General features: G+C 44.2%; 1 protein-coding gene across 5 annotated transcripts in view; it reads right to left on the bottom strand.

Annotated features, from left to right (window-relative positions):
• The window catches only part of reln (reelin), a 366,824-nt gene that overhangs the window by 29,527 nt on the left and 316,094 nt on the right, over positions 1–21,203 (bottom strand). For all 5 annotated transcript variants that reach the window (XM_078553223.1, XM_078553220.1, XM_078553221.1 and 2 more), the window contains 4 exons: positions 14,677–14,854; positions 12,656–12,849; positions 10,855–11,108; positions 4,658–4,821 (listed from right to left, as the gene is read on the bottom strand). In XM_078553223.1, the coding sequence (XP_078409349.1) occupies positions 4,658–4,821; positions 10,855–11,108; positions 12,656–12,849; positions 14,677–14,854 (790 nt within the window). The remainder of the gene's footprint in view (positions 1–4,657; positions 4,822–10,854; positions 11,109–12,655; positions 12,850–14,676; positions 14,855–21,203) is intronic.

Here is a 21,203-nt window from a genome sequence, read left to right as displayed (position 1 = left end):
GAGATGTTAAACTGAGTGCCCAGCTCCAGCAATTCAATCAATATACAAGATCTCATGCCACATTTCAAATGTGTTGGCTAACATTTCCCCCTCAACTAACACCATCTCAAACAGGATCATCAAACATTCACCTTATTTGCTATGTGGCAAGTGATTGCTGTTGCATTACCTACACAACAACAGTGACTTCATTTTAAAGTTGATACAAACAGTTTGGGATGTCCTGAGGACATGATAAGGATTTACTTAGGGGCAAAATTTTCCTTCTTTCTATAACATAAGGAAACAGATGTGTAACATTTTTAAAATGTATAATGATTTTCATCTGTAATGTTTACAGAGTTTGCATTTTTAAATGCTCTAAAGTTACTGTTACTGGGAAGTTTGTTTTGTGTTAAAGTTCCCTGTTTAGGTTGTTCTAAGCTGTTTCTGTAATTAGATTGTTTTTGACCTGCCCTCTGCTCCAATGTATACTTTATCATTTTCAAAATACTTTTAAATGAGGGAAAGGAAACCATTTAAGATTTTATTTCTAAATCCTTTATTGTGGCTGTTTTGATCTTATAACTCAATTTCTCTAAAGCCCAGAGCTATTGCTATTTTTCACTGAATGAGGTTGGTTCTTTGTAATTACATCAACCTTTTTGTTTATATAAAGTTCAGCCTTTTCTGAAGGAAAAATGTAGCTCTAAAACCGCAAAGACCATTATTTCAGCAAAAAGAGCATTAATGTTTTGATAACAAAGTTGAGAAACAAAACTACAAAGCGCTTTGTCCCTTTTAAACCTAGCGCTGTCAGAACTGTTTCTAACTGTAAAACAGAAGATACCAAATAGTCCATTGTGATGTTATAACTAAACATCAATATTAATTTTTGTGCATGTCAAGATGCCCAGCCTGTTACAATTCTATATCCATATTGAAACAGCTTCAGCTATCCTTGAAAACGGAGTGAAAAACAGAAACTTAAATGCTGGAAATCTGAAATAAAGAGGTGCTATACAGATTTGTCAACTTCTGAATGAGAAATGCATGCTAACAGTGGTCATGAGGCTATCATTGAGGGAAGTGGTGGTGTAGTGGCATTGTCACTGGACTAGTAATCTAGAGACACAGGGTAATGCTCTGGGGATCTGGGTTCAAATCCCACCATGGCAGATTAAACAAAATCTGCAATTAGAAGTCTAATGATGACCATGTAAATAGTCGTAAAAACCCATCTGGTTCACTAAGTACCCACATGTCCTACCTGACTGGCCTACATGTAACCCATACGTGTGGTTGATTCTTAACTGCCCTCTAAAATAGCCTAGCAAGTGACTCAGTTCTATCAAACTGTTACAAAGCCGAAAAGGAATGAAACCAGATGGTCCACTCGGCATCGACTTAGGCACTGGAAATGACAATGCATATGTCGACCCTGCAAAGTCCTCCTTATTAACATCTGGGGCTTGTACCAAAATTGAGAGAGCTGTGTCACAGACTGACATAGTCAAACTCACGGAATCATACCTTACAGATAATGTCCCCACCATCACCATCCCTGGTATGTCCTATTCCACTGGTAGGACAGACCCAACCGAGGTAACAGTGGCATACTGGAACACAGTTGGGAGGAAGCTGCCCTGAGAGTCCTCAACATCGGCTCTGACCCCCATGAAATCTCATAGCATCAGGTCAAATATGGGCAAGGAAACCTCCTGCTGATTACCTTGTACCACACCACCTCAGATGATGAATCAGTACTCCTCCATATTGAACGCCACTTGGAGGAAGGACTGAAGGTGGCTAGGGCGCAGAATGTACTCTGGGTGGGGTACTCCAATGTCTGTGAGTGGATCAGACGCTCCACTACTTACCGAGCTGGCTGAGTCCTAAAGGACATAGCTGCTAGGTTGGGTCTGTGGCAGGTGGTGAGGGAAAAGCACACTTGACCTCATCCTCACCATCTGCCTGCTACGGATGCATTTGTCCATGACAGCATCGGTAGGAGTGACCACCGCAAAGTCCTTGTGGAGATGAAGTCCCATCTTCACACTGAGGATACCTTCCATCGTGTTGTGTGGCACTACCACCGTTGATCTAGCAACTCAATACTGGGCATCCATGAGGCACAGTGGGGCAGCAGCAAAATTGTATACTACCACAATCTCTAACCACATGGCCCAGCATATCCCCCACTCCACCATTACCACCAAATCAGGGGATTAACCCTGGTTCAATGAAGAGTGCAGGAGGGCATGCCAGAAAACAGCACCAGGCATACTTAAAAATGAGGTGTCAACCTGGTGAAGCTACAACTCAGGACTACTTGCATGCCAAACCGTGTAAGCAGCATGCAACAGACCAGAGCTAAGTGATCTCACATTCAATGGATCAGATCTAAGTTCTGCAGCCCTGCCACATCCAGTCATGAATGGTGGTGGACAATTAAGCAACTCACTGGAGGAGGAGGCTCCACATATATCCCCATTCTCAGTGATAGGGGAGTCCAGCAGTACAAAACAAAAGGCTGAAGCATTTGTAACAACCTTCAGCTAGAGGTGCCTCCGGAGGTCCCCAGCATCACAGGTGCCAATTTTCAGCCAATTTGATTCACTCCACGTGATATCAAGAAATGTCTGAAGGCGCTGAGTACTGCAAAGGCTATGGGCCCTGACAATATTCCGGCAATAGTACTGAAGACTTGTGCTCCAGAACTTGCTGCGCCCCTAGCCAAGCTGTTCCAATACAGTTACAACACTGGCATCTACCCGGCAATGTGGAAAACTGCCCAGGTATGTCCTGTACACAAATAGCATGACAAATCCAACCCGGCCAATTAATGTCCCATCAGTCCACTATCCATCATCAGTAAAGGAAGGTGTCGTCAACAGTGCTATCAAGCAACATTTGCTTAGCAACAACCTGTTCACTGACACTCAAGCTGGGATTTTCCAGCCCCGTCGCGGGCAGGACCCGCTGCGGGCGAGGCGGCGCCCCAGCAAGAAGTCCATTGGCTTGCAACTGGACCGGAAGACGGTGGTGGCGGGCGGGTGCAGAAAATCCCGCCTTCAGTTTGGGTTCTACCAGGGCGACTCAGCTACTGACCTCATTACAGCTTTGGTTCAAACATGGACAAAAGAGCTGAATTCCAGAGATGAAGTGAGAGTGATCATCCTTGACATCAAGACAGCATTTGACCGAGTGTGGCATCAGGGAGCCGTGGCAAAACGGGAGTCAATCAGAATCGGGAGAAAACTCTCTGCTGGTTGGAGTCATATCTAACACAAAGGAAGATGGTTGTGGTTGTGGAGATCAATCATCTCAGTTCCAGGGCATCACTGCAGCAGTTCCTCGGAGTAGTGCCCTCAGCCCAATTATTTTCAGATGCTTCATCAATGACCTTCCTTCCATCAAAAGGTCAGAGTGGGGATGTTCGCTGATGATTGCACAATATTTGGCACCATTCGCGATTCCTCAGATACTGAAGCAGTCCATGTCCAAATGCAGCAAGATCTGGACATTGTCCAGGCTTGGGCTGACAGATGGCAAGTAACATTTGTGCCACACAAAAGCCAGGCAATGACCAACATTACCGTCACTGAATCCCCCACTATCAACATCCTGGGGGGGGGTGGTTACCATTGACCATCAACTGAATTGGACTAGCCATATAAATACTGTGGCTATAAGAGCAGGTCAGAGGCTAGGAAACCTTCGGCGGGTAGCTCACCTCCTGACTCCTCAAAGCCTACATCTACAAGGCACAAGTCAGGAGTGTGATGGGATAATCTTCATTTGCCTGGATGAGTGCAGTTCCAACAACATTCAAGAAGCTTGACACCATTCAGGACAATGCAGCCCGCTTGATTGGCACTCCATCCACAAACATTCACTCCCTCCACCACTGACACGCAGTAGCTGCAGTGTGTACCATCTACAAGATGCACTGCAGGAACTCAGTAAGGCTCTTTTGACAGCACCTTCCAAACCCCCAACTTCTACCATCTAGAAGGACAAGGGCAGCAGATGCAGGAGAACATCACCACCTGGAAGTTCCCCTCCGAGCCACACACCATCCTGACTTTGGAAATATATCGCTGTTTCTTCACTGTTGTTGGGTCAAAATCCTGGAACTCCCTCCCTAATAGCACTGTGAGTCTATTCCACATGGACTGCAGCAGTTCAAGAAGGCAGCTCTCCCCCACCTTCTCCAGGGCAATTAGGGATGGACAATAAATGCTGGCCTAGCCAGCGAAGCCCAGATCCCATGAATGAATAAAAAAAAACTTATGAAAGGCTGACTTAAAATGCTAACCTCTTCGCTGTCAAGCATTGACTAATTAGTTTTGTTACTTTTTTGTTCTATTCCAGAAGGTCCTGCAAACTGAAGGATGATCACAAACATCCCAAAATGTTGGCGATTGAACTGACCCTTAGCACTGTGCTGAAGTATCAGACTAGATTAGATTAGTTGAGGAACACAGCTTTACGAATCAGCCGGTCCTTCAAATTTATTTGGGTTTCTGAACTCTTCAAGTCTTTGCTCTTCTGCTCCTTTTAAAGTTTTACCATTTAACCTATATGTATTTCTTTCTATGCATTGATTATAACAATTGATTATAACTGAAATATGATATTCTTTTTTTTTGTAAGATGGAATGAAAGGTTTTACCTTGAACTGCACAATCCAGTCCTCACTGGGTGTAAGGTCATGTGTTGTTGCATCAACTTCCCGACCATCATGGCTGCCACACAGCATCACTCCATCAGGGGAGTCACAGAATCTTTCCACAGAGCACTCATCATGAAACATCCAGTACTTGTTTAGTTTGTAAGCTGTAAGTATATTCACAGCTTCCATCAGTGTCCAAAATAAAAACACATTTTAGTGAAACATCACTAATTGTGTACACAAAACATGTTACACAGGAATCCATCCTGATAACCTCCCAGTAATTAATTAAGTTGTCATCACATCTCAAATAACAGTGGGATGACTTTTGTATACCTGTGCATCTATGGATTCTTACAATGTTAAATCTCTTCTTACCTACTAACGAAAAGAAATTAATTATATAATTTAGCATCTTGTTTAGTTGGATCTGTGGTGCCTTTGTAGTGTGCTAGTAAAGATAAAATGTTGTATAGTAGCTGAGGTCACTGAATATTTGGCTGGAATCCAAATGCTATTGACATTGGATCTCACGAATGTAATTAAAAGCTTGCGTCCAGGATAGGTCTGTAATAAGAGTTTTGTAAAAATGGGATAGGCAGTAGCAACTAGAAGCTTGCATCGGGGTCTCCAGACAGCTGTAACTAGAATTTTTTGCCAGGGTCACAGGACTGTAATTAGGAGCAGGGCTGTAACTGGAAGTTTGTGTCTGGATCACAGGACCCAAACAAGAAGCTTGTGAATGTTTTTGGGACAGTTTCTAATTTATATGTTCGTATGTGTCTGGATCATAGGACTACCATTAAGATCTTGTGTCTGGGTCGCAGGACTGTAACCAGAAACTTGTGTCTGGGTCACAGGACTGTAACCAGAAACTTGTGTCTGGGTCACAGGACTGTAACCAGAAACTTGTGTCTGGGTCACAGGACTGTAACCAGAAACTTGTGTCTGGGTCACAGGACTGTAACCAGAAACTTGTGTCTGGGTCACAGGACTGTAACCAGAAACTTGTGTCTGGGTCACAGGACTGTAACCAGAAACTTGTGTCTGGGTCACAGGACTGTAACCAGAAACTTGTGTCTGGGTCACAGGACTGTAACCAGAAACTTGTGTCTGGGTCACAGGACTGTAACCAGAAACTTGTGTCTGGGTCACAGGACTGTAACCAGAAACTTGTGTCTGGGTCACAGGACTGTAACCAGAAACTTGTGTCTGGGTCACAGGACTGTAATTAGAAGCTCGTGTCTGTGTCACAAGGCTGTAACTGGAAGCTTGTGTCTGGGTCGCAGGAATGTAACTGGAAGCTCTTGTCTGTGTCACAAGACTGTAACTTGACGCTTATGTCTGGGCCGCAGGACTGTAACTAGAAGGTTGTATAAAAGCAAAATACTGCGGATGCTGGAAATCTGAAACAAAAACAAGAATAGCTGGAAAAACTCAGCAGGTCTGACAGCATCTGCGGAGAGGAATACAGTTAACGTTTCTGTATATCTCTTCATCAGAACTAAGGAAATATAGAAATGAGGTGAAATATAAGCTGGTTGAGGGGGGTGGGACAGGTAGAGCTGGATAGAGGGCCGGTGGTAGGTGGAAGCAAAGAAGAGATTGCCAAAGATGTCATAGACAAAAGGACAAAGACGTGTTGATGGTGGTGATATTAGCTAAGGAATGTGCTAATGGTGACATTAAGGGTAGAAAGCAGGACGAACAATTGACAGATAGCCCTAGTGGGGGTGGGGGGGAAGGGATCAAAATAGGCTAAAAGGTGGAGATAAAACAATGGATGGAAATAAATTTTAAAATAATGGAAATAGGTGGGAAAAGAAAAATATTTTTTAAATTATAAGTTATTGGAAAAAGGGGGATCGGAAAGGGGGTGGGGATGGAGGAGAGAGTTCATGATCTGAAGTTGTTGAACTCAATATTTAGTCCGGAAGGCTGCAAAGTGCCTAGTCGGAAGATGAGGTGCTGTTCCTCCAGTTTGCGTTGAGCTTCACTGGAACATTGCAGCAGACCAAGACGGACATGTGGGCATGAGAGCAAGGTGGTGTGTTGAAATGGCAAGCGACTGGGAAGTCTGGGTTATGCTTGCAGACAGACCGAAGGTGTTCCGCAAAGCGGTCACCCAGTCTGCGTTTGATCTCTCCAATGTAGAGGAGACCGCATTGGGAGCAGCGAATGCAGTAGACTAAATTGAGGGAAGTGCAAGTGAAGTGCTGCTTCACTTGAAAGGAGTGTTTGGGCCCTTGGACGGTGAGGAGGGGGGAAGTAAAGGGGCAGGTGTTACAACTTCTGCGGTTGCATGGGAAGGTGCCATGGGAGGGGGTTGAGGTGTCCCTCATGTTTCGAACCCACCCAGGATTACAGGTATCTCCAGGAAAAACAACGCTCCTCGGACTGCTGTTCTCGTCGCATCCTGAGATCCACACTCAGTGCCATGTGCCGCCATATGAACACACTCGACCTCTCCCTCCAGCAGCACCGACTCACCCTATCTCTAAGCTGTCCCTGCCCCCAGTTTCATTTTATTCTTCGTCTCATCTGATGCCTCTACAAGAAGCTTTGTCTCTTTCTTTGAGGTGCTAAGGAACGCAAGCTCCAACAACTCATCGACACCAACGCCCATCCAGGACCCTCCACCCCCGCCCGTCCCTCTGGCCCCATCCCGTCTTCCAATCCCAGCCCCGGCCATGTATTCACTCCCTGACCTTCCCCGCTCTGATGCTGAACGTTCAGTGCTCAGCAAAGGACTCCGTTTCATACCCTTACATCCTCACCTCAATGAATTTCAGGCTCGGCACGATGCTGAACTTTTCCTCCGCCGCCTTCATCTCCGTGCTCACTTCTTTGGGCAGGAGTCCTCTCCCCATTCAACGGATTCTTTTACCCGCCTCCAATATTCTCCCTCCACCTGGACCCCTCCCTCTGGATTCTTACCTTCTCTTGATCTTTTCATTGAGAACTGTCGGCGTGACATTAGTCGTCTGAATTTCTCTGCTCCTCTTACCCACTCTAACCTGTCTCTTTCTGAACTTGCTGCACTCCGTTCTCTCAGGTCCAACCCTAACATTGTCATCAAACCTGCTAACAAGGGTGGTGCTGTTGTTGTCTGGCACACTGACCTCTACCTCGCAGAGGCTGAGTGTCAACTCACAGACACTTACTCCTATCTCCCCCTGGACCATGACCCCACCACTGAACATCAAGCCATTGTTTCCAGGACTGTCACTGACCTCACCTCCTCTGAAGATCTTCCCTCCACAGCTTCCAATCTGATCGTCTCCCAACCTCGGACGGCCCTCTTCTACCTCCGACCCAAAATCCACAAACAGGACTGTCCCAGCAGACCGATTGCGTCAGCATTTCCTGCCCCGCGGAACTCATTTCTTGCTATCTTGATTCCATTCTCTCTCCCCTTGTCCAGTCTCTTCTCACCTACATCCATGATTCCTCTGACGCCCTACATCATATCAACAATTTCCAGTTCCCTGGCCCCAACCGCCTCCTCTTCATCATGGACATCCAATCCCTCTACACATCCATCCTCCACTGGGATGGTCTGAGGGCTCTCCGCTTCTTCCTCAAACAGAGGCCCGAACAATCCTCATCCACCACTACTCACCTCCATCTGGCTGAACTTGTTCTCTCACTGAACAATTTCTCCTTAAACTTGTCTCGCTTTCTCCAAATAAAAGGTGTGGCTATGGGTACCCGCATGGGCCCCAGTTATGCCTGTCTCTTTATGGGGTATGTGGAACATTCCTTGTTCCAGTCCTACTCTGGCCCCCTCCCACAACTCTTTCTCCGGTACATCGATGATTACTTCAGTGCTGCTTCATGCTCTCGTCTGGACCTGGAAAAATTTATTAATTTTGCTTCCAATTTCCACCCCTCCATCATTTTCACATGGTCCATCTCTGACACTTCCCTTCCTTGACCTCTCTGTCTCAATTTCTGGTGACAGACTGTCCACCAATATTCATTACAAGCCTACCGATTCCCACAGCTACCTCGACCACAGCTCCTCACACCCCGCTTCCTGTAAGGACTCCATCCCATTCTCTCAGTTCCTTCGCCTCCGTCGCATCTGTTCTGATGATGCAACTTTACAAAACAGTTCCTCTGACATGTCTTCTTTCTTCCTTAACCGAGGTTTTCCACCCACGGTGGTTGACGGGGCCCTCAACTGTGTCCGGCCCATCACCCGCGCATCCGCCCTCACACCTTCCTCTCCCTCCCAGAACCATGATAAGGTCCCCCTTGTCCTCACTTATCACCCCACTTCCGCAAAGGATCATCCTCCGCCATTTCTGCCAACTCCAACATGATGCCACCACCAAACACATCTTCCCTTCAGCCCCCCACGGCGGCATTCTGCAGGGATCGTTCCCTCCGTGACACCCTGGTCCACTCCTCCATCACCACCTACACCTCAACCCGTTCCCACGGCACCTTCCCATGCAACCACAGAAGATGCAACACCTGCCCCTTTACTTCCCCCCTCCTCACCGTCCAAGGGCCCAAACACTCCTTTCAAGTGAAGCAGCGCTTCACTTGCACTTCCCTCAATTTAGTCTACTGCATTCGCTATTCCCAATGCGGTCTCTCTACATTGGAGAGACCTAACGCAGACTGGGTGACCACTTTGCGGAACACCTTCGGTCTGTCCGCAAGCATGACCCAGACCTCCCTGTCGCTTGCCATTTCAACACACCACCCTGCTCTCTTGCCCACATGTCTGTCCTTGGCCTGCTCCAATATACCAATGAAGCTCAACGCAAACTGGAGCAACAGCACCTCATCTTCCGACTAGGCACTTTACAACCTTCCGGACTTAACATTGAGTTCAACAACTTCAGATCATGAACTCTTTCCTCCATCCCCACCCCCTTTTTCCAATAATTTACAATTTTTAAAATATATTTTTCTTTTCCCACCTATTTCCATTATTTTAAAATTTATTTCCATCCATTGTTTTATCTCCACCTATTAGCCTATTTCGATCCCTTCCCCCCACCCCACCCCACCCCCACTAGGGCTATCTGTCACCTGCTCGTCCTGCTTTCTACCCTTAATGTCACCATTAGCACATTCCTTAGCTAATATCACCACAGTCAACACCCCGTTGTCCTTTTGTCTATGACATCTTTGGCAATCTCTTCTTTGCTTCCACCTATCACCGGCCCTCTATCCAGCTCTACCTGTCCCACCCCCCTCAACCAGCTTATATTTCATCTCATTTCTATATTTCCTTAGTTCTGATGAAGAGTCATACGGACTCGAAATGTTAACTGTATTCCTCTCCGCAGATGCTGTCAGACCTGCTGAGTTTTTCCAGCTATTTTTGTTTTTGAACTAGAATCTTGTGTCTGGGTCACAGGACTGTAACTGGAAGCTTGTATCTGGGTCATATTGGTAGTCTTGTGGTGGAGTGGGTTGCGACCCTGCCTCTGTGCCAGAATCTCCAGGTTAGAGTCCCAGCACAGGACTTGGTGGCCAAGAAAGATGTGTTGAAAATGCCGCCAAATTGGTTGAGTATCAACCTGCAAATCCTTCCAACACATGTCAATGGCAGACGGTAAGAGTGGGAGAGATTCTAGGTCAGCTTGTGATGGAAAGAAAGTTAGAGCATCTACCATATTCACAGTTACAGACTACAACCTGCATGTAAAATTGCGTGTTGACACAGCAACTTCGACTCTGAGTGAACTGTGACACATCTGGGTCCCAGGACTGTGATTAGGAGCTTGTTCACAGTACTGTAATTAGCTTGAGTCTTTACCTTGAGATGATAACTGTATAATTGGTTCTCAGCACTGGAAAAAAAGGCTGCTTTTTTCTAGATGAATCACTGCTTGATTAAGTTTGTGTTACGGAGTTATAGGGAGCGTGTAAAGTGTAATAATGGTAGTTGTCAGGTTGCAGTCTCATTGTCGTTTTAATGCACAAAATCATGATTGATATTAGAAGTCACTAAGGTAACCTTAAGTCTTAAAACAATGGTCTTTAAGGCCAGTTTAAGACCAGTTGAATATGACCACATTGATTTAGGGCCACGAACAGGCATGCTGCCCAAAGCAGAACATCCTGACCGTCAGGCAGTCAAATGTGAAGCTTTCTAATTAAACACTGGACTCTAAGAGCAGTCTGCCATTTTCAGCATCTTAATGACTATTGGTGACTCGTATAGCATTTACCTGTGGGTCTTTCTTCAAACAGGTCAAAGATGATCCTACCAACAGGTCCACTGTCAGCAGGACTCCGGTCATGTGGTGGGACAGGAGTACTGCTGAATGTATCCAGCATGAAGGTTCTCTCACCGGCTGTTCCAGATATCAATACGTTGTCAATAGCCCAGTCACTCTGCTCATGTCCATCATGGGTAGGCTGCCACCAACGGAATCGAGTGCCAACTGCTTTGGCCTCAGGTGGTAGAAGAATACTCACAAAGCTACAAGCAAGCCACATTGATTAAAAATAATCAATTTTGAAATTATTCAAAACTATATTGTAGATAAGTTAGAATCATAGTATTTATAAACCAGCAATCATGGACAAATTTGGTTAAATGTCAGTCAAAATCTGCCTGATGGATCACTAGTCAGTCCAAACCTGCTGCTAAGGAGTTAATTTCCCCTTTACGCACTAGACAATTTCCCCCTCAATAGCTACTACCTGAGATTCACCTGACCAACAACTCTTGATCTCAATAGGGCAGATAAGGAGCAGTGAAGCAGAGGTCAATTACCCCCTTCTTTGCAAGGCAAGGAAATCTGGAAGGTTAACTGAAGCAGTTTTATTCCCAACACCCCTAACAATTGGTTTAATTGAGGCAGTGGAAAAGCTCTGGAAATTCAGAGAAAAATATAACCAAAACATTTGAATTTACCCAGATCATTTAAAAAAACTACTCCGGAGAGTGCAGTACTAGCTAATGAACGCACTCTGCAAAAACTGCAGCGCAAACATTTGTGCCTGGTACATGTTACATTTAATACTGAACTGGGCCTTTCAGAGCTAGCTGTAGTACACGCTGGGTTAAACTCTAAATTACTCAGCTTGCAGACCATATCTTTTGAACTACTTAAAGTGAAACAGACTCAACAACATTGGTAGTCGCATTGCATTTAGAAATTTCTAAGGAAGTTGGTGTTTCTTTTATGAGTTTAGGGGAATGACAGCAAAAAACGTCCGGATTATTCTTAGAACAAAGAAAGCTAAGAGGAGATTTGACAGAGGTATTTAATATGATGAAGGATTTAGATAGAATAAATAAAGAGAAGCTCTTTCGAATGGCTGAAGGATCTATCGGAGGGCCAGATTTAAGGTAATTGGCAAAAGAGCCAGAGGTGACATGAGGGAAATCTTTTTTACCTAATGAGTGGTCAGGATTTGGAATGCATTGTCTTATAGGGCAGTGGAAACAGATTCAATAGTAGCCTCCAAAAGGAAATTGAATAAATACTTGAGGAAAAAATTGCAGGGATACAGGGAAAGAGTGGGGAAATAGGACTAACTGGATCAATCTTTGCAAGAGCTGTGAAATTTTGCTGGGACAAATGCCCTCTTTCTGTGCTGTACTACTCTATGATTGCCGGTTTAAAAATTCTTATCTTGAAAAGTTACAAAATCTTAACACTAATTTGATATCTCTATTCTAGGTGCCTTAATATTATGAAAAGAGTAACAAGGAAAATACCTTTAAACGTGAACTAAGGCTAATTTCATATTCATTGTTCTCTTTGCAACACTAAACTTGGAGCATAAATCAGCTGTAAAGGCCCAAACTAATTTCAAAGTGAAGTAGAATGAGACCACCTCCTCCAGGGAGTCTAACTAAAATGCCTCTGGTGTCAGATGAGGCCCCGTTTCCAAATTCTGTCCACATTTACACTGCTCGTGTAGCACAGCAGTTAAAAGTGTATATGCAGCCTCTGTCCACATTTTTACTTTACAATAGGGAAATTAATGTGGGGTATGAGCACTTGATTCACTCACGAAGGCTTATTGTACTGATCGAAGAAGATTTCCATCAAGATGTTCCATGTGATGCCTCCATTAACAGAATAATCCAAGAAGACCCCCTGATTCCGGCTGTTAGGAGGAACAAGGCAGCCATACATGAAGTAAAACTGGATAAACTCAGCATCCATGAGGTCCAGATCCACTGTCACCAACTGACGACTGCAACCCTAAGACAAAGGAATAATTCAGTCAGAAGCAGATTTTGCTTGTGTTTCAGGACTTTTGGACGCTGCTTCATCTCAGCATCATGCATGTTCAAAACTTAATGGAAAGCAAATTGATTGTGTTATTTGGTAGGAGAACCTGGAATCTGCAAGGATTAGTTTTAAGGCACTCTCTCTCATCCTTTGAGAATTTAGGGTCATTTTTAGTCTTCAGGTTCTCTTTTCTGCTTACATTTATTAACAGGAGGTATAGTGCCGAACCGGATTGGATTTCTGTTTGAAAAGTCAATGGTGTAACTGGGTTGTCTTTTAAGACTTTGGTAGTGTAATATTTGCTGTGTTTGAGAAAACTGGTCCTTTAATAGAGTTTGTCTGAAGCATTTGACATTGTAACAGGGTAATAATCAAAATGTCGAACTTTATTTCAACTTATCCTTTTCTTTCTCAGGAAAAGTTTCAATCCTGTGTAAGTAAACAAGCCAACAGTCACCTCAGAAAACTAGCCTGAGCGAGAAGTTGGTAGACTGATCATTCTGCGCCAGACTTTGAGTTCCAAAGTATTGAACTCTGCCTTCCCACCTTTGTCAATGATGTGAGTGGGCTGTGCAACAGCCTTTGCTAAAGCACTGTCAAAATGGCGTTGGTACAATTCCAATAGGGACAGCACAAAGACAACAAAAACTAAATTACAAAGAAAAGCCCGCCATCTGTGCTTCATTGTCAGGGGGAGCTCATTCTTTAACCAGTGAGTTGGAAGATGTGTAAACTACATGTGCATATTACAAAGTGCTAACAGTAACTTGCACATTGCAGGTCAGAGGGAATTTCCTCCAGTTACATGATTTGAATTGCAAACTGCATCCAGTAGTCTTGGGTAAGAATCAAATCTGCAGCAAGATACAAATTATCCATTGATTCACAGCATTTTGATTCATTTTATTCTGATTAGTTGTTCATTTAGGCCTCTTCTGATTTTATTTCACTGCTACACAGGCAAGCTTTTAGGACAGTCATTAAAATGCGATTTCACAAAGGAAAGGAAAGCCAAACATCAGGAAATTAAACACAGACCTCAGCCAATCCAGGAAACAACTTTGGCTCTCGTTCCTTCCTCTTTCTGTGTGATGCAGAATTGTTCTGATATTAATATTTATTCAAATGATCCTGCCACAAAGGCAGGCTTTTAGAAAAGTCTATAATGTCACTTCTTTACATTTCATTCACCTCAGGCTGTTTCATAAAACACCCTGAAGAGGGCAATACTTGAGTTAATAAGTGTGTAGTGCCACACTGGCAAAATATTGACTCTTAAATTACTGAGTTGCAAGTAAAGGCTTGAAAATAAAACAATCCTGTTTATTGGTGGTGTTTGTGGGGGCATGGGGAGGAAAATCTCAGCTATCAGTCTCTTACTTTGAATTGGTAATGTGCTGCGGAGAAGTTCGTGCGTAAGCAACAAAAGGGAACTAGGAAATCAATTCATCTTCCGTTTAAAGGTGCCCTTTTCCAGGAAGCATCACTGTATAGTGAAGAAGAATGGGAACTTCACCTATTTTTTCCCCCATTTTCTATCCCAATGGGACTGAAGTCACTTATAGTGCTGACATTAGGTAATTCAGCACCGAGCAGAGGCAGTGTAATGTTGGTGAAAGGCTATCCAGAGTATGTGAAGTTAAAGTTGAAGGTATGCAACGTCACACATTATTGGAACTCCAGTAACGCCAGCTATTTTCCTCTAGCAGAATTGAAGCAAATCTCTCACTTCATATCTCTACATACACAAAGTGTGAACACACAGAGTCAGTAGCTTGAAAGCAACATTATACTTACTCCACTGAAGTGAAGAGCCATTCCAGAGGCCACGACACCGCAGACGGTGCTGAGTTTGCCACCATTTACCATCAGCCAATTGTTACTGGAGGGGGATCTGTTGAAGTTGTCTTTTAGCTGCCGAGGTAGACTTGTCTCTGGTTCATCGCAGTATACCCCACCCCAGTGCTCATCACAGCTGAGTTCAATAGAAAACCATTTGATATAGCGTAATCAGAAAGACAGAGAGGGGGAATACAGGAAGAATTACAGTTAGGAATAAAAAACAGTCACACAAAGAAAGAAAAACTATCTTTTAAACTTCGTCTCTAAGCATGGGTGTGAAAAGCCAACTAGCATATTCTGAAAGTGGGTGCTACCTGTAGCCAGTAAAATGTCACTCAAAATTTAAGCCTCCCGCTGTTAGTAAATTCTGGAACAGTGAGAGTTAGTGAAAGCTACTGGGTATATGGTGTTGGGTTACTGGTATCAGTAAGTCACTTTTTTAAAGTTCTGGTAACAAATGATCATTAATTTTGGCACCAACTGAATGCCCTTTCCTGATATACATTGTCATCTCTCCTATGCTTTTCAACCTCGGTGGTTTGTGCACATTGTCTATCACCTAGATTTCTCAATAGTAGAAACATGAATAGGTAAATGTGAGAGTGGACATGGATTTAGTGGTGCAATGCGTAGAAGGCACTGAGGGTAAAGACAGCACTAGGACACAACAATAGAACTGTCTTTGATGCTACCCCACCCCAGCTTCCCCAAAATATTGAGTAAGGAGCATGTGAGGAGGCAGGCGAGGGTTGTGAGACTTTGGAACTCTGCCTCAGAAGGTGGTGGAGGAGGGGGTCATTGAATAGTTTTAAGGAAGAGGTAGATAGATTCTTGTTAGGCAAGGGAATCAAAGGTTATCGAGGATGGGTTGGGGGTGTGGAATTCGAAACACAAACAGATCAGCCATGATCTTATCGAACGGTGGAGCAGGCTCAATGGGCCAAATGGCCTATCTGTGCTCCTATTTGGTATGTTTGAATGTATTGTTTCAACACAGAATTCTATTATACCGTGTAAACTCTGGCCACATCTGACATTAAGAGTGCTTAAAATAATGCAGAAATGTGACTAATCTTCAAACTTAATGCTGCCAGTGTTGACAGAATGAAATAAAAACAAAAAGTGCTGGAAAAATTCAGCAGGTCTGGCAGCATCTCTGGAGAGATTTAACGTTTAGAGTCCAATATGACTCTTCTTCAGAAAAATGAAATATTGCATGCTGCGAACTGTGGTGGAAAACTTGCTTACACTGGATTCCAGTTGGCGAGGTTACGACAGTAGAGTGGGGCTAGTGTTGCCAACTGCTGTAGGACTTATTACAGGGTTCTTCATTACATGGCCTCCTTCCTCCAGCCACCCCACCTCCACACTCCCACTATTTGTTATTGGTTGCCCAACACTTGCATTTCCCCCCCAACACCAATTGGAAAACAATTAAACTCTTCATTTCCCAATCAGCTAAATCTTGATTGTCAGTCAAATAGCCTTTACTCCCCGTCTCCAATATTGTTACAACTAATGAACAAAAGCGTTTAAAGAAAGTTAAAAAATACACGATTTACTTTAATGCCCCCCATGAATTTTCCTGAGTAACTTACAGCAGTGTCCTGGAGGTTACTCAATCACTGAGAGTTGGCAACCAAAAGCGGGAACAGTTGCATGGAAATTGCTGACCATTGTTCTAGCACTCAAGTGCAAAGGATTGCAGCTGAGGAACTGCGTGCATACCTGAGAGTTTGGTGAGTAGGGGAGTTAGATTAGGGACAGGGATAGGGGAGGTGTTTGTTTTCTTTTGCTTTTTCTACCTTTTTCACCCTGTAGGAAAGAAGCTAGATATTTGCTAAGTATCTGCTATGTGGTTAAGGTCTGTTCCAGTCCTAAGGTTTAAAATAGTATGTAAATTGGTGGTAAAGTTAATAAGATATATAAAAAGGCAACACAAATAACTGGTAATATAATTAGGTAATTAATTAAAACACATTAAGGATTAGGACAGGTGATGTGTCAAGGTTGCAGCATGTGGGAGCTCTTGGATGCCAGTGTGAATCAGGGCAAACACATCTGCAGTAAGTGCTTGCGTCTTGAGGGGCTTCAGTTCAGAGTCATTGGCCAGGATTTTTCCGTCGGCGAGTTGGGGGCGGGGCCTGCTCACCGACGCGAAAATGACGTGGGATGACGTCGGGGGGAACCCCCGATGTCATCCGACCCCATTTAAATATTCAGGAAGGTGGGTGGACAGCTGTCCGCCCGCTGACCTGTCAATGGCCAATTGAGGCCATTGACAGGATAATTAAGCCAATTAAAGGCCCTGCCCGTCCAACCTTAAGGTTGGCGGGCAGGCCGGAGCCCCAGCGGGCTTCTGAAAAAACATGAAACCTCATCCACTGGCAGGATGAGGTTTCATGTCTGTTTTAAAAAACTTTAATAAACTTTATGTGATATTTATTAACATGTCCCATCTCGTGTGACATTGTCACATGAGGGGGACATGTTAATAATTTTTTTATTTATCTATTTTTTAAGTTTATAAAACTTTAAGCGCTCTCCCTGAGACAGCACTTAGTCTCAGGGAGATGTGCGCTCTTTCGCGAGCATGTGCACTTTGACAGTTGGGGAATCCCTCCCCCTTCCACACAGGAAGCACATAGCGCTTCCCGTTGGGTGGCCCGCCCGCCCATCAAGGGCAAAATTCTGCCCATTGAGTTGGAGGTTGAGCTGCAGACACTGCGACATCAGGAAGGGGGAACATTACTTGGATGCTTTGTACCAGGAGGCAGTCACACCACTTATAGGATAGGGTCTTCTGATTTGGTCAGTGGTCAGAGACAGGAGGGTGTGACTGCAGCTGAGGCAGGTAAGGAGACCCAGAGGGCAGCACTGTCAGCCTCTGCAATTGTCCAATAGGTTTGAGGTTCTCTTGGCTTGTTTGGATGAGAGTGGGGGTTTCAAGGTGGATGAGCAAACTGACCATGGCACCATGGTACAGGAAGCCATTCAAGTGGGGGAGCAAAAAGAAATGTAGTGGTGGTAGGGGACAGTATAGTGAAGGGGATTGACACTGTTCTCTGTAGCAAGGAGCGAGAGTTCAGATGGTTGTGTTGCCTGCCCATTTCCAGAGTTCATGATATCTGCTCAGGGCTGGAGAGGAACTTGCAGTGGGAGATCCAATTGTCGTGGTCCATGTAGGTACCAACGATATAGGTAGAACTAGGAAAAAGGTTCTGCATAGCCAGTATGAGGAGCTAGGCACCAAATTAAAAAGCAGAACCTCAAAGTTTATAATCTCTGGTTATTACCTGAGCCACATGCAAATTGGCACCAGGTAAGTAAAATTAGAGAGATGAATATGTGGCTCAAAGACTGATGTGGGAGAAGTGAGTTCTGGTTGGCAGTGCAATCTGATAGCCAAATACAGAGACACCTCTGCAGGATGGCATAGATTGGGACCAAAATATTGAAGGGTATGTGACTTTTAGGAAGGATAGGAAGTTAGGAAAAGGTGGAAGAGTGGTTCTGTTAATTAAAGATGACATTAGCACAATAGAGAGGGATGACCTACGTTCGGGAAACCAGGATATAAAACAAGTTTGGGTAGAGGAATGGTAAAGGCAAGAACTCACTTGTGGAAGTGTTGTACAGGTCCCCTAAGAGTAATCATACTAGGACAGGGTATCAAAGAAGAAATAGTGGGAGCTTGTTAGAAAGGTACAGCGATTATCATGGAGGATTTTAATCTACATATAGATTGGAATAAGCAGATGGGCAAAGGTAGCGTAGATGACAAATTCACAGCATGTTTTTGGGATAGTTTCTTCGATCATCACGTTGAAGGCCTACCAGGGAGCAGGATATACTAGACCTGGTATTGTGCAATGGGATAGGATTAATCAATGACCTCATAATGAAGGCGTCTCTAGGTAGCAGTGATCATAATATGATTGAATTTTCCATTCAGTTTGAGGGAGAGAAACATGGGTCTAAGACTAGTATTTTAAACTGCAATCATGAGGCCGTGAAAGCAGAGCTAGCGAAAGTGAACTGGCAATTCAGCTAAGGGATAGGTCAATAGAGATGCAGTGGCAGACACTTAAGGGGATATTTCAGAATACACAGAATGGATACATTCTAACGAGAAAGAAAAATTCCAAGGGGAGGACCCACCAAGTTAAAGGCCGTATCAAACTTAAAGAAAAAGCATATAATTGTGCAAAGGTGGGTGGCAGGTCAGAAGATTGGATAGAATATAAAAAACGGCAAAGAATGACTAAATGATTAATAAGGAGGCAAAAGTTAGAGTACAAGAGAAAGCTAGCTAGCAATATAAAGACAGTTAGTAAGAGTCTTGATAGATTTTTTTTTAAAAGAGTTAAAGTGAACATTGGTCCTATAGAAAATTAGTCTGGTAAATTAATAATGGAAAATAGGAGATGGCAGATGAATTGAACAGGTATTTTGCATCGGTTTTCACTGCAGAGGATAGAAGTAACATCATAGCTATAAATCAGGAATTGGAAGGGAGGGAGGAATTGAAGAAAATGATAATTACCAAGGAAGTGGTACTTAGCAAATTGTTGGAGCTGCAGGTTGACATATCCCTGGGTCCTGATGGATTTCATCCCAGGGTCTTAAAAGAAGTGGCTAGTGAGATAGTTGATGCATTGGTTTTAATTTTCCAAAATTCACTAGATGCAGGGGAGGTTCCATTAGATTGGGAAATAGCTAGTGTAACTCCTTTATTCAAAAAGGGAGGAAGACAGAAAGCAGGAAACTATGATACCTGCACTGATAACCACTAGGCTTTTCAGGCTTGCTGAAGGGAGAAACTTGGCACAATGATACTGTCTCCAGCCAGCTGAGAGAAATCAGTATGACTTTTTGAAATAAAAAAAACACGAAAATCACAGGATACCAAACTCCCTGCCAAAGACACAAGCTCCATCATCACCTATTGAAAATGTTCAAGAACTAAAAATTGTGCTTGCCCCTTTTCTGTCAGTGATTGCCATACACTTTACACAGAACCATAGTGCCTTATAGCACATTCTTCCAATCACTAGCTCTCTGATGGAGCAATCCACAGTCCCATTCCCCCTTCTCCTATCCTTTTGAAATGCTTTTATAATGTTCCAGTGCCACTAGCTCCCAAAGCTTGGGTCTTACACCAAATTGAACATAGGAACTGCTTGACAATAAAATCCAAGATCCATCTAGTTCATCTTCTACAATCCTGGTAGTCACATGATACAATGGATACTCTTTCGAGTTATCAACAGTCACAGATTGCAACTCTTTTCGAGCACAATCACAGTTCTTGGTTTTCCGGGAGTGGGACATGAACCCACAACCCTCTGATTCAAAGGCGAGGGTGCTATGAACTGAGCCACAGCTGACACCTCAATGATACAATGGATAATGGAGTTGTTGATGAGTCAAAGCAATCAATCTCTGTCAATTGGTCTGGAAGTGGCCCACTTGTGATGTGAGGAAGACCCTAGTGGTGGAGAGCTTTCCTAGGCCCAACTATCTTCAGCTGCTTCATCAATGACCTTCCTTCCATCATAAAGTCAGAAGTGGGGATTTTTGCTGATGATTTCACAATTTTCAGCACCATTCGTGACTCCTCAGATAACGAAGCAGTCCATGTCCAAATGCAGCTAGACCTGGACAATATCCAGGCTTGGGCTGACAAGTGGCAAGTAACATTTGTGCCACACAAGTGTCAGGCAATGATCAACTCCAACAAGAGAGAATCTAAACATCACCCCTTGACATTCAATGGCATTACCATTGCTGAATCCCCCACTATCAACATCCTGGGGGGGGTTACCATTGACCAGAAACTGAACTGGACTAGCCATATAAATACTGTGGCTACAAGGGCAGGTCAGAGGCTAGGTATCCTGCGATGAGTAACTCACCTCCTGACTCCCGAAAGCCTGTCCATCATCTACAAGGCACAAGTCAGAAATGATTCTGCTTGGGATACTCTCTGCTTGCCTGGATGAGTGCAGCTCCAACAACACTCAAGGAGCTTGACACCATCCAGGACAAAGCAGCCCACTTGATTGACACCACTTGCACAAACATTCACTTCCTCCACCACCAACAAACAGTGGTAGCAGTGTGTACCATCTAGAAGATGCACTGCAGAAATTCACCAAGGCTCCTTAGGCAGCAACTTCCAAACCCACGACCACCACCATCTAGAAGGACAAGGGCAGCAGATACATGGTAACACCACCACCTGGAAGTTCCCCTCCAAGCCACTCACCATCCTGACTTGGAAATATCATGCTATTCCTTCACTGTCACTGGGTCAAAATCCTGGAAATGCCTCCCCTACAGCACTGTGGGTGTACCTACACCACAGGGGCTGCAGCTGTTCAAGAAGGCAGCTCATCACCACCTCCTCAAAGTCAATTAGGGATGGGCAATAAATGTTGGCCTAGCCAGTGACGCCCACATCCCGTGAATTTTAAAAA

Source organism: Cetorhinus maximus, chromosome 12 (genome assembly GCF_964194155.1).
Source record: "Cetorhinus maximus chromosome 12, sCetMax3.hap1.1, whole genome shotgun sequence".
Taxonomy (NCBI): Eukaryota; Metazoa; Chordata; class Chondrichthyes; order Lamniformes; family Cetorhinidae; genus Cetorhinus; species Cetorhinus maximus.
This window is presented reverse-complemented; position numbering and strand designations above follow the sequence as displayed.